Raw genomic sequence first — 12918 nt, 5'->3', positions numbered from 1 at the left:
ACTGCTATTTAATAGCTATGTAACTTCAGGTAAGTTATTTGACCTCTGTCTTGGTTTCCCCATCCATGAACTAGAAATAGTTCTAGCAATAAGTGATTGTTAATATATAATGCACTTAAGATAGTTTGTGGCACATAGTAAATGTCTGAGTCACTCACTATCTTGTATACGAGTGTTTCACTTCTACCAGCAACAAGCTTTCTAAAAAGCAGGAACTATCATTGCAACTGACTTACTGCAGCAATTTCTGGCAGTATTCCCGAGACTTCTACAGGTCCTTTTGACTGACTGTGGTAGTATCTAAATCTAAAGACTTCTGGGTCTGACATACACAGCAACAAAATGTGCAGGCCATGCTTCAGGACTAGGTTATATAATCTGCCCAGAATCCACCACATGAAAATGGGCACCATCTGCTCTCTAGTACAAGCTCTCCCACGAAGGGTTTCTATCCCCCACCCAATGGCCATTATCTAATGCTAGGATAGGAAAAAGGAGCAAACACCAAAAGGAAAAGCTAGTAGTTTATATAGATAGATATATAGATATATAGATATTGATATATATTGTGTTTACATAGTCCACAAGTTAAATGCAGGTATCCATAAGAAGAGCATTAACAATAAAAATACAATCTGTGTGTAGCCAAGTACAGAGACTTAAAATGGTAAAACAGCAAAAAGGATCTCACAAAAGTACAAATATACAGTACAAATTGATTTATTTAAAACAGTTACAAAAAAGCACAACAAAATAGAGATTATCCTTAGAATTATTAATGCTTTGTTAAAGATCAGGTAGGATTAGAGGGTAAGAAATGGTATGGGTGGGGGAGCACCTGACTAGTTCTAAGGCTTTAGATACAATGCGGTTGATTACATATTAATTCAGCCATTACATACTGGGAATGGTAGTTGGGGGTCAGTAATTTATCTACAGGGAAATCCTACACCAATCAGATCCATCCAGACCTCCCCCGTGCCCACCTTCTCTATTCCTTGGGACTCTAAAGCCAATTGAATGACATTCCCATCCTTTCTCCACCCCATTCCATATCCATATATTCTTCCCTCCCCTAAGGTGCTGTGCAAGCTGAGAGCAGTTTGCCCTCTGCAGCTGGAACATATACTTTTGGCTACAGGGATCCTGTATTGGACTAGGGAGGTTGTAGGGGACAGCCTTATTTTTAATACTTCAAGTTTGCCATGAGAACAGTCGGTTTCTCCCCCAACACAATATTCTCTCAAATGTATTAAACAAATGAGGGATGAACTCTGCCTTCGGTAATACCAGCAATGCACTAACCACTCACAGCTCACAACCACGTGCAAACTCCCTATCCAGGGAGTGGGTATAAAATCACTGTGTCATTAGCTCACGCTCGTGCTCGCTCTCTCTCTCTGATGAACCTCAGTCCCCATGACAGAAATAAATGCTTGCAAATTTGACAATAGGTAAAGGCACATGGGCTGCTGCTACACACACTGCAGGCAGGAACCCAATTTGAGGCCACCTTCACTGCTGAGCATTCGCAGTTAGAATGGCTTTGGGACCATACAGACTTTTTGAGTTTGCAATCTAAAGAGGGAGAATCTAGGTTTAACAGGACTATTAAAGAAACTTTAGTGTGAAAAGTGCATTTATTACTACTGTTCCTGCTGGGGAGGTTCAGCAGGGCAAACCACACCACCTCTCTCCCTTCCGCCCCAGGCACTGTGCATAGTCTGCAGGTAAGGAGAGAGTGCAGTCAACGCTAGCATCTCCAGGGCCAGTGTTATCTCAGGCCCAGACCAGGCTTCCGGTCCAAACAATGATCCTAGAGTTGAAAGAGCAACTGACAGCTGCAAAGACCCAGGTGCTTATTTTATTATTGCATAATGTGGAAGGCCTTCCCTACTCCATGGAAGCTTGGAGGGTGAAGGCTTCCCAGCAAAGGGCTAATAGGTTCCTGGTCAACATCCAACTTAGCAGTTCAGCTCTTCAACTGTAGTGTACGCTTTTTCCCATCTGGAAAGTACTGTAGCTTCAGTGTGGTTTAGTAAACTTAGCCTTAGGAGGCCAAGAAGCCTCCCTAAAACTTGGCCTCTGCCCTATTTTATTTTGCTTTTAAGACTGTGACCTAATCCCCCATGGCCAATTAATCAGGTTATCTTTACTCCAATGGACCCAGGCCCTTTCCTAGTGAATCCATGTCCAACCTCATCTCCAGTGTGATCATCAACTCTTGCCCACCTGCTGCAAGTTTCAATCATACCACCAACCTGTGCATCTCCTATGAGTGAAAATCAAACCAAACCCCATTGAGCAGGGCTATTTCAAACTTGAAACCCTTTCCCAACCCCAGACCAGATGAACTGGAGCCAGATGAACCTCCCTGGGATGCTGGTATGGGTCCTAACCTTGTTCCCCATCATTCATTTAAAAAAAATAGGCTACAAGATACCACAAAGGAGAGAAATTAATACACAGAAAACACCTACTAGTAGGACCGGCTTGTTTCTTCCTCAGGACACTCAGATGTTTGGAGCCAAAGGGCTCCTGATAAGCACTAAAACCGCCTCCCTTTGGACTCACCAGCCCGCCAGCAGCAAGCCATATTCTTCCTAGTCACCGAGACTCTGCTGTGAAGTAACACTTGCACAGGTGAGAATGGAAAGGATACCTGGGTTTCACGTATATGGCCAGAGACATGGAAAGCCAGAGAGCTATAAGGGCAGCAGGCAGGACAATGAGCAGACAGCAGCAATGGCAAAGCAGCACAGACCAAAGCCCTTGGCATAATGATTAACTGGGACCAAGAGTATAGAAGGGTCAGTCCAGATCCGCTGGGGCCCCTCCGCATAGATACGAGTGCTCAGCTCTAAACTTTCAGGCTCTGCTTCCCCACATAACCCCCTCCCCACCACCAAGTACACTAATCTTGATAGGAATGATGATCCAATACCCATCCTTTACCTGGTTCCCCTACTTTCAAAGTGGCATTTCTACTTTGTGCCAAAGTTAGCAGTGCTCCTAAGCTCTGGGAATGTCCTACCCCTGACAAGGGACTGGCTCTGGCCTTCTTCAATTGTCTATTCCCCCAAAAGCTGACAGCTTCCCACTAAAATGCTCATTCTCTCAAAATCACTTAGATCTCTTGCAAACTTATGAAATTCCTGTAAGAAAGGACATGCTATAAGCTACTCTTACTCCTCATGCCTGGAAGACTGAACCAGAGAGAAACGGTAAAGGGAATGCCACAGCTCTGACCAAGAATTACAGCACAGAGCTTTTTTTTCTGGGAGACCGTATTTTACAAGACACCTCTGCAGCTGACAAAATCAAGTACTGATGTATTCTACATGTTCACGGCACAGTATCAGGGGAGCTGCTGGTATTGCCTTCCCAGCAAGAGACAGAAGAGGAACAGCAGCAGAAAGGGCAGTGCCCAACTTGTCAAGGTGCACAAGCTTTTCTTTCCAGGATTAAGGGGAAGTTACCAGGCTGAGTACAGTAGAGGGTTCTTTGATTTAAACTACTTGGCAGGTATCTGGTTAGAGATTTGCTCCCATAAGAAGGAAGCTGTCCCCGATGGACATTTCTTGAGTATCTACCGTGTGCACATCACTCTATTCAGTTGATGAGCCTTCCTATAAGAAGGGTGTTTCTGCGAAACCCATGCAAACAATAATCCCTAGGGATGAGTTGCTCATGGAACAGCCAGAGAGAAGACCTTCTCCAGCGGCCATCATCTGAGAAGATTCCTCAAGACTCAGCCCCAGAGGGCCCCACGGTAGGAAATAAACCAAAGAAAGCAGCATTCAGAGAAAACGGGGGAACAGAGAAGGGAAAGTGTATGATCCCAAATGAGTACAAGGTTGAGTGTTCACCAGACAAGGTTGGTGTTTGGTTCCGAGGTGAACCAGAGACTTAAGTACTTGCGGTCAGGTCAGCAGCTTCCTTTGGATGAGCCTCCAGAAGGCGGCTGACCAGGTAACTGCTCTCAAGGAATAAAACAGTGGAGTGTAGGGCTTGTGAAAAACAAGCCAGTTTCAGCCACTTTGTTCCCCCAGGAGAACAACCTTTAGCACCTGAACACTAAGAATGACTCCATTCTCAGAACTCCGCCTCCCCCCAGGAGGTAGGTAAGATTATTTATCCCCATTTGGCAGCTGGGGAGGAAGTGAAAGAGTGAGAGGTCACAAGACTTGCCTAAAGTCTTTGACAGAGCAGAGATCAGACCTCAGAGGTTGGAGACTCCTGATGACAGGCCAGGCCTTGACCCCTCCGAAGACATTTCTAAAGGAAATGCCAGGATCATACCCTGGGAGAAGCCTCACCAGAGAGCTGGGTGGACAATACCCTGAGTTGCTTCAAGAGTCTAAAGACCCCTGAAATACAAACAAAAAACCCACCCACTCACCTGAGAGCTGGTGGGGGAGCCTAATTCTCAATACCCAGTAGAATCCCACAGCCTGAGCTGCTGCTAAAAGTTGTAAAAAAAAAAAAAAAAAAAAAAGTCGGTTTAAGACAGAGGGGCAAATGCAACTGAGATTGAAAATACTCTTTGCAGAGGAATACCCCAGCACAAAATGAAATCTAGGTGACTTCAGGTATTGAAACATCATCAAGACTATCCCAGAACCTTAGAGCTGGCTGTAAGAGGGGACAGCTAGGAGAGGAAGTGGAATTAAAACGGGAGGAGCTGTGTAAAAACTGCCCTGCCAGGTGTATGTGCCCTGATCCAGGGCACAGTTCTCATCTTGTTTCTCCACCAAGTTGTTCTGCTGCAGAAGGGACATGATTCTTTCTGAGTTTTTAAAATCGGCTAATATAATTGAAGGGGAAACCAGGGAGACCCCTACACACCAAAAACTAGAGGTCTTGGTCCAAGCGGACAAAACCGGTTTTGCAGAAGGGGAAAGGCAGTGCAGCTACAGATTAGGGCCAGGTCAAGAAACCATGCAGAGGGGTTAGGGCAGCAGAAGGGTGGGAGCCACGCAGGCACTTAGGCACAACACAGACAGGGGAGGGGTGCAGGGCCTGGGGAAAAAGGTCCACTGGTTCTTCCAGAAGTTACCATTACCAACTGGATTCCGTACAATTTTGTAGCAGGGCTGGCATGCTGGTTAGGAGGAGCTTTGTTAGGTCGGCTACCTTTCCAAAAAACCTGCCTAGAGCCCATTCAGTCTGGCCATATGTTCTTTCTCCCCAAGTCCCCTGACTGGGTCCCCGCCAAAGCATTACTTCACTCTGAACCTTGGAGGGGCTTCTCTCTCTCCTGGCACTACAAGTTTGTGGAAGGAATGGTGAAGAGAAATGGAAAAGGGCTGAAGCAGGATCAACCAGAGCCCCACAGATGAGTACTCCTCCCCCACAAACCAGCCACAGACATCTGTGTAACAAAATTACCCTTTAAAGTGCACAGCTCTCAAAAGAAGAGTTCTGGGTGGGAACCCCCTTATTCTAACCATGGGGCCTCCTGCCCTCCCACCACAAAAAAAAAAAAAAAAAAAAAGGAAAAAACAAAACAAAAAACTTCAGACAGTTGAACTGCTACTATAAGCTGTGGATCATCTTTTTTTTGGCTCTTTCTTTGCTCCCTCCCTCTGCCACCTGCTCCCCAAACCTGATTTTCCCCTTTTAGGAGCTAGGGATGGGGAGGAAAGAACAGGGAGGCCCTGATATTTGGAATGTTTCTTATTCTGCATGCACCCCCTTACTCCCCTGGCCCGGGCCTGCTGCTCCCCATCACAGCATCCTCGGGGGCTGTCCTGAAGGATGCCGCGGGGTAATGAGCAACAGACCCTGCCTTGGGAGGCTGCCTTCATGCCTCCTCTCCCCTCACCTCCCGCCCCCAATCTCACTGCCAAGAGAGCCATTCCCTGCTCAACATGTGCAAATCCTCTGCCCGCTCGCGGTGAGGCCCAGCTCTGGGGTAGAGTCCCAGTCTGCTCAGGGGGAGAGGTTCATTTTCCTGCATTGGAACGCCCTTCGATGGACAGCTTCACCTCCTGCGGAATGAAAGAGGGCCGGAGCAGGGCAGCCCGGGCCTCCGCCCCCTGCATGCTGTATCTTTGGAAGCTCGGCGCTGGCCAGCAGGCCTGAGCACCAGGCTCCGGCTGCGAGGGCTCTACCACTCGGGAGCCCTCGCCCGATGGCTGGCTCTTCCCCTCACCGTCACATTGCTCTCTGGGTCCCAAGACTGTCCTCTCAGGCCTTTCTCGGGGGGTACCCAGCTGGCCTGGGGGAGCACAGCTGGCCTGAGAAACTGAATTACTGTTCAAGCTCTGTAAACTGATCGAGATGCAGACATCTCCCACCTGTAGCCGATGGCAGGGCAGAGAGAAGAGCTGTGCAGTCCGCCCAGGGCTGCAAGAGGACCAACCCTGACCATAGACAAAGAAAGGGTGCTCGGGGGGCACTTCGATGCTCACTTTGCTCTGCTGCTCGCCGACCACGAAATGCAGCATGACAAACCCGGGCCACTGGCTCTCCTGAATGTCCACGACCGTGCTCGAGTCGATCTTCAGCCCCCCGCTCACTTCGGCACTGCGCACAAAATCCTGGGTCTGGAGGTCCTCCACCCGCTTCAGCTCCCCGGTAGCCAGCTGGATGATGGCGCCTTTCATGAAGTGGGAGGGCAAATGGGAGGAGGTAATGGGGGGTGGCGTTGGCTCCTTGTCTGGGAAGATGGCTCTGGCCTGCGTGTCCAAACTTGATGCCACCAGGATCTCCGAGCCCATGGGCAGCAGGCCTATGTCGGTTCCAGTGGGCACCAGGTTGCCATTGGCTACAACCATTGCTTTGGGTAAAGGTCTATGTTTCAGCGGTTCCTGGTTGGACTGAGGGCAGAACCCCCGGGCCTGGTTTTTCTCGGCCATCTCTGCTGGGTTCCTGGCTGCCCCGCGCCCCTCGCTCTGGTGGTCAGGGGTGTGATGGGACAGGTTGAGGGGGCTAGGCTCATCCTTCCTCTGAGCTGCCACCACACGATAGTCCTGAGAAGCTAGAGCGCCAACCACCCGCTGGACCTCGAGGTCGGTGTCCGGGGTCCCTCGGTGAGCTGGCACCGCCACCTCTACCCGTGCAGTCTGAGAACCTGAAAACAACTGTCCATCCACCACGCATTCTACCACCGGCACCGGGCCCTGGCCGTCGCCCTTGTTGTTGGGGGAGTCGAGGGCTTCGCTTTCCCGTCTGACTAAGCTTCTCTCTCGCTGTCTCTGTCCATTGGCAGGGGCTGCTTCCAGAGCAGACTGACCCTCCTGAGCGGTAAGAGCTGGGCTGGCACCAGTTGGAAGGGTTTCATGCAAGGTGTACCCAGCAGGTAGCCTGGACATCTGATAATAAATGGGCATCCGGCCTGGAGTGAGGTCCAGTGGCTGAGTGCTGGAGTGATGTGGCAGCTGCCCAGGTGGGGAGGTGGCAGAGGGGGTTTTGTTGAATGAATGAGCCGGGGATGAAGCCTCGGGGGGAGGAGTGGTTCCTTCTGCCAGGAGCGAGGCATATGGCACAAAGTGTGGAAGGTGGGAAGTGGCAAGGTTGGCAGACGGGGAGAGAAGGGGACTCGGTAGGAAATTAGGTGGCACAGCATAGGGAAGGCTGTAAGGAGACCCAATAAACTGCAGGGAGGTGGATGGGAGCTGAGCATAGTGGATTGGGGGATAGTGGATTCCTGGATGTTGAATCAGTGAAGACGCTACATTAAATGTGGGGGGCAAAGGGCTCATGTTCACCACAGATGGGAGGCCAGTTGGGGAGAAGGTGGCAGGTGGCACAGCCACCTTATACAGCATGCCATACTGGTCCACCGTCAGACCAGTGATGGCCTCAGCTCCATCACCCCCCAGGCTGACTCTGGCTCCTGCCTGGCTCTGCCCTGCCACCACAGCCCCTCGGGACCACTCAGAGGCACCACTGGAGGGTGTGTGGTTCGTTGAGCAGCTGATAGTTCTCCCCATATCCTCGCTGGTCACGGGGAGGTCTCGTTTCTTTGGTGGAAGGCATTCCTGACTCCTTTCATGAACAGGTTTCATATTGCTTTGTGATGTTCCTGGAGCCTGGAAGGGGTCGGCTTGTTGCTTGGGGCATCAGAAGGGGCTTCTCTGTGGCTCCCCTGAACCCTCTCTGCTGCTGGCTGGGGCGCCCACATCTGCTAGGGAACAAATCAGAGGCAAAGAAAAGTAACCTAGGGGTGAACCAAATCAAAGGAAACAGCAGGAACTGTGCCCACGCAGGAAGATGTAACAAAGAGGACTATTGGGGAAAGGGGGCATGAGAGAGGGTCAGGCGAGTATGTTACCTCCTTACTCATTCAGCCTAGGACATGAAAGAGACAGTCATAAAACCACAGAGCTACAAGGTCAAGCATTCAACAAACCCCGAGACCAACAGCTTCATGATTAGCTGTGCCCCGATAGGGACCTTGCCTACTCTCAGCATTCTTCCCTAACAGGCAATTGAACACATGGTCTTTGCTGCTGGCTCTTTCCTCCTAAGTTTCTTCTTTTGCCACCAAAGACGACTGTGCTATCTTCTTCCCCGAATATATGACCTCATCCTCACTTCCTTTTGCCAGCCTAATTTGGATTATGATCTCACCTATCCCCAGTCCACCACCCCAGGCCTGATTAAACTCTCATTCTCTTTTGCCTCATATTACCACCGTCTCAAGAACCCAGATGTAAATAAGTCCTCAGGTCTGCTTACGTCTTATTTTTTTAAACCTTGCTCCCTCCCTAAACCTGGTATGAACATTAGTATCGTTTGTCCCAGGAAATCCCACATTTAAACCTGGGCTCTGTGGGGAGAGTGACTGGAATAGTGTTCTACAGTTTATTTGTTTTTCCTCCTCCCCTCAGAGCAACAAAACTCTTCTGACCTCACATAGACTTCGCGCTCCCTAGTCTGGCGATTCAGGTAAATGCACAAATAAAAGAGGAAGACTCAACTTCTTTTCTTCTCATTGACCACCTGCAATTTGCCTTCTTCATTCATGCCCTTTCCTTTTTTCTTTTGTGTTTTCTTTTGTCAATGGCTCCTTTTCCTGTGCAGGTCTGCTCTAGGCACCACTTCCTAAAATTCTGATTCCATTTCTCCAAATATGCCTGCTTGTTACTATCTTAGGTCTGTATGATTGGTAAGCAAGTTCTTTCGACCCTTTCTCTTGTTGTCACCTTTCATACATGCTTTTGTCCATTGTCATAAAGTACTTTTTTGGTCTGAACACTTCAATGCATATGAACTTTGTCACCTATTTCTTCCAATCAGGCTCCAGTGGTTTGGATCTGAAAAGAGATTTCTATATTACAGTCTGTTCTGTTTTTCCACTGTTGAATCCCAGATATATGTATATATATATTTTTTGCAACAAGATATCCAAAGCACCTTTAATACCTGAGCTTCCAATGGTGTTTCTGAGCAGCCGTAATAAGAAGCAGTGTTCACCCCGCTGGAGTGGGAACCTAAAAGACAGACATAGGGATAAAGTAAGCAGGAGCCTCACCTCTGACCCCTCCCAGGATCATCAAGAAAAGTAATTCCAAAGTCACAAAGACATTAAACTCCATGAGTCCTTGCCTAGTACTCTTCTTTAGAGGTAACAGCACATTGATCTGTAGGAAGACAACGCTGGAAAAAATTTTCCATGTCAAATCTCATTGTTTGCCTTAACATTAGATCCTTCATTCTCTACCTGTACCTATTTCCCCAAAGGTTAAATTTACTTCCGATCCCAATTTAGGTAAACACACAAATAAAAGTGGACGACTCAACATGGTTCCCAAGTGAACAAAGGGAAGCAGGAAAAATCAACTTCACAGAGTTCACTTTTATTCAGAGCTGATGAAAACATGGTTGTGGAGGTTATTTAAATGAGAAAAGCGGCACTAGAGAGAAAAGAACAATTATTTATGTTTCTGGGGCAGAAAAAGAGGTCAGGGGGGAGTTACTCAAGGGGAAGCCTTATTAACAGATTTTCAGGATAAAAATAAAGGTCTCCTGTGTGTGTGTGTAAAATTTTCTGAGTGACAACTTGGTACAAGTGCTGAATCAGGGAGAACAAAAATGAAAAACACTGCCTTGTTCCTCAAGCAGCTAACCGTGAGAAAACAAACTCGTGCCAAACTGTCAATATCTGAATCTATGCATGCCAGAAACATCAGGTGCTGAAGGACAGAGCCTTTATCTCGGAATACCTACACGGAAAGCAGTACTGACCAGGACTCAGAAACTACCCGTTATCCTGCCCAAGTCCTAAGGTACACTGCAAGCCTCAAACCAAACCGAAGGCAGCATTTCTCTCTTAAGATTGGCCCAGTCGGGGGATATAGACAGGAAGGTGATAAGAGGAAAAACCAAGGTGGAAAGACAAATTCTTAGCTCCATCAACACAAGTTACACAATGGGCACAAGTCATGCAACCCTTTCTTTGCTGGGCAGTTCCAGTAAACTGAAAAGCAGTCAGCTTTCTCCCTCATGCCCAGCAAAAACGGGGGTCACCTCTTCAACCCTAAGCACGAGCCTTGCTCCCTGCAACAAACACAGGAAAGAACACCTGCCTCTGGGTCACTGACGGGTTAGCCAAACACAAGCTCGTAAAAGGACTGACAGAGGCAAAAGGTCTGCGGGAATGACAACAAAGAGCCAAGCCTGTGTACCGGGTTCCCACAACGCTGGGCACATTTCGGAATCCGAAACCTCGGCCTCTGGAGGGGCTCAAGGAGGATTTCCAAAGGGGAAGACGTAGCCTGCTACCCTGCTAACGGGGTAGGGGGGAGGGGGGGTGGCTCCAGAGAGGTGTCAACGCTGCCAGATGAACCAAAGAATCAAGAGGCTGAACACTGCTGGGGACCCGAATTCGCTGAGGGCGAGAGGCGCGCCCGCCTGAAGGAGGGGAGCTTGGAAGAAACATACTAGGGGGTATGGCTTCCTGGGACCCCTCAATCCTTGCTCCCAAAAGGGTAGGGGCCGAAATTGGGAATTCAACGTTTAGAGTGTGTGTGGTACAAGGGGTGCGGGTGGGGGGTCGTCCCTTACAGCAGAGGGGCAGGGGGGAGGGCCCGCAGGTGATGGATGCTTCCTTGTTTTGGGGCCCCTTCCTGCCCCCAAGGACTCGGGACACCCCGGCCAGAGGGATCACAGCCGCGGGGTCGCCGTGACCCCGAGGCCGCCCCCCGGGCAGCGCCGGAGGGGAGCGCGCGGGGGTCCGAGCGCGGCCTCTCTCGCCGCCGCCGCCTCGGTCCGCGGTCCGACGGGGCGGCGGGCTCCGGGGGCCACTTCCTCCGGAGCCCCGGGCCCGGGCCCGCTCGGCCTCCGCGGGGCCGGCACACAGACCCCGGCTCCTGGCGACACTCACCGGCCCATCTCACGGCGCTCTCCGGGCTCCACCCGCTCGTGCCGGAGCCGCCGCCACCGCGGCCGCCGCCAACCCCGGCCCCGGAGCCGCCCCACACCCAGCGCCCCCCCCCGCCGGGCGCCCGGAGATGACGTCAAGCGCGTCCCGCCCCGGGCGCGCGGAGATGGCGTCACAGCTGGGTCCGCAGAGGGACGCCCAGGAGCCCCACCCCCACCCCCCAGTCCCCGAGGGGAGGGGGCTGGCTATCTGCCTGTCACGTCCAGCGCCCGCTCCGACGGGAAAATGAAATCTTCCCCTTGGGGCGGGGTCACGTGGATAGGGCTGGGCCAGGCCCTCTCAGCTTGACCCCACAATGACCCTGCAATCTTGCTACTCCAGTAGAGTCTGGGGGTTCCTAAGCTGAGCCCTGGGGGGTGGCCATTGGCGATCCCGAGCTTTCTGGGTCTGCTTTCTTTCTTTTTTTCTTTTTTCTTTTTTTTAATATATATATATATATATATATGTGTGTGTGTGTATATATATATGTATATGTATATATACGTGTGTATATATATATACATATATATATTATTGATTTTTTACAGAGAGGAATAGAGAGGGACAGAGAGTTAGAAACATCAATGAGAGAGAAACATCGACTAGCTGCACACCCCCCTACCGGGGATGTGCCGGCAACCAAGGTACATGCCCTTGACCGGAATCGAACCTGGGACCCTTGAGTCCGCAGGTCTACGCTCTATCCACTGAGCCAAACCGGTTTCGGCTAATATATATATATATATATATATATATATATATATATATATATATATATATATATATATAATTATATATATAATATTATATATATATAAAATTATATATATATATAATTATATATATATATATTATATATATTTCAGAGAGGAAAGGAGAGGGAGAGAGAGAGAAACATCAAGGATGAGAGAGAATCATTGATTGGCTGTCTCCTGCACGCCCTGCAGTGGGAATCCAGCCTGCAAGCCCAGCACGTGTCCTTAGCCTGAATTGAACCCGGGACCCTTCTCTCCAAGGAGCCAAACCAGCTGGGGCCTGGGCCTGTTTTTGAAGCTTCCTCTTGGGAACCTCAGGAACCGCCCTCCCCCTCCCCCCCAGGCCCCCAGGCCCAGGAGAATAAAGACATCCCCGAGGAGACCCAGGGCGGAGATGGGAGCTCTTTAAGAATTCAGAAACGGCCTGGCCTTTTCTGAACTGAAGGGTACCTGGTTGTGGGCTCGATCCCCAGTAGGGAGCGTGCAGGAGGTGACAAGATCAATGATTCTCTCTCATCATTGCTATTTCTCTCTCTCTCTCCCCATTCCTCTCTGAAATCAATAAAAATATATTAAGAAGGAAAAAAAGAATTCAGAAACCTCTCTGAGGGGATCTAGGCTAGGGGGAAAGTGAAACAAGTAGTGAGAAATGAGAGGAAGGGGTTTAGTACAATGGGAAGCAGCCTAGTTCAGTGGAAGAGGACTTGACCAAGTCATTGACAATTAACTACTAGTCAACTTCATTGTAACATGAACTTCTGATGAACTAACTGGGGGGAAAAATGGACACCA

General features: G+C 49.6%; 1 protein-coding gene across 7 annotated transcripts; it reads right to left on the bottom strand.

The window, feature by feature from the left end:
* Positions 1-511: 511 nt before the first annotated feature.
* ATXN1L (ataxin 1 like) lies at positions 512-11475 on the bottom strand. 7 transcript variants are annotated; one of them, XM_036441107.2, is made up of 4 exons: positions 11336-11475; positions 9376-9443; positions 9156-9266; positions 512-8134 (listed from the first exon to the last, which is right to left on the bottom strand). In XM_036441107.2, the coding sequence occupies exon 4, from the start codon at positions 8013-8015 to the stop codon at positions 5949-5951; it is 2067 nt and encodes a 688-aa protein (XP_036297000.1). In that variant the 5' UTR covers positions 8016-8134; positions 9156-9266; positions 9376-9443; positions 11336-11475; the 3' UTR covers positions 512-5948. The 7 variants fall into 7 exon arrangements, with proteins under 7 accessions (XP_036297000.1, XP_036296999.1, XP_036297002.1 ...); XM_036441106.2 differs by having other exon boundaries at positions 512-8131; XM_036441109.2 differs by having other exon boundaries at positions 512-8131; positions 9233-9266.
* Positions 11476-12918: the final 1443 nt, after the last annotated feature.

Source organism: Pipistrellus kuhlii, unplaced genomic scaffold (genome assembly GCF_014108245.1).
Source record: "Pipistrellus kuhlii isolate mPipKuh1 unplaced genomic scaffold, mPipKuh1.p scaffold_m20_p_17, whole genome shotgun sequence".
NCBI classification, from domain to species: domain Eukaryota; kingdom Metazoa; phylum Chordata; class Mammalia; order Chiroptera; family Vespertilionidae; genus Pipistrellus; species Pipistrellus kuhlii.
Note: the sequence above shows the minus strand (reverse complement) of the source record. Positions and strands in the feature narration are given on the sequence as shown.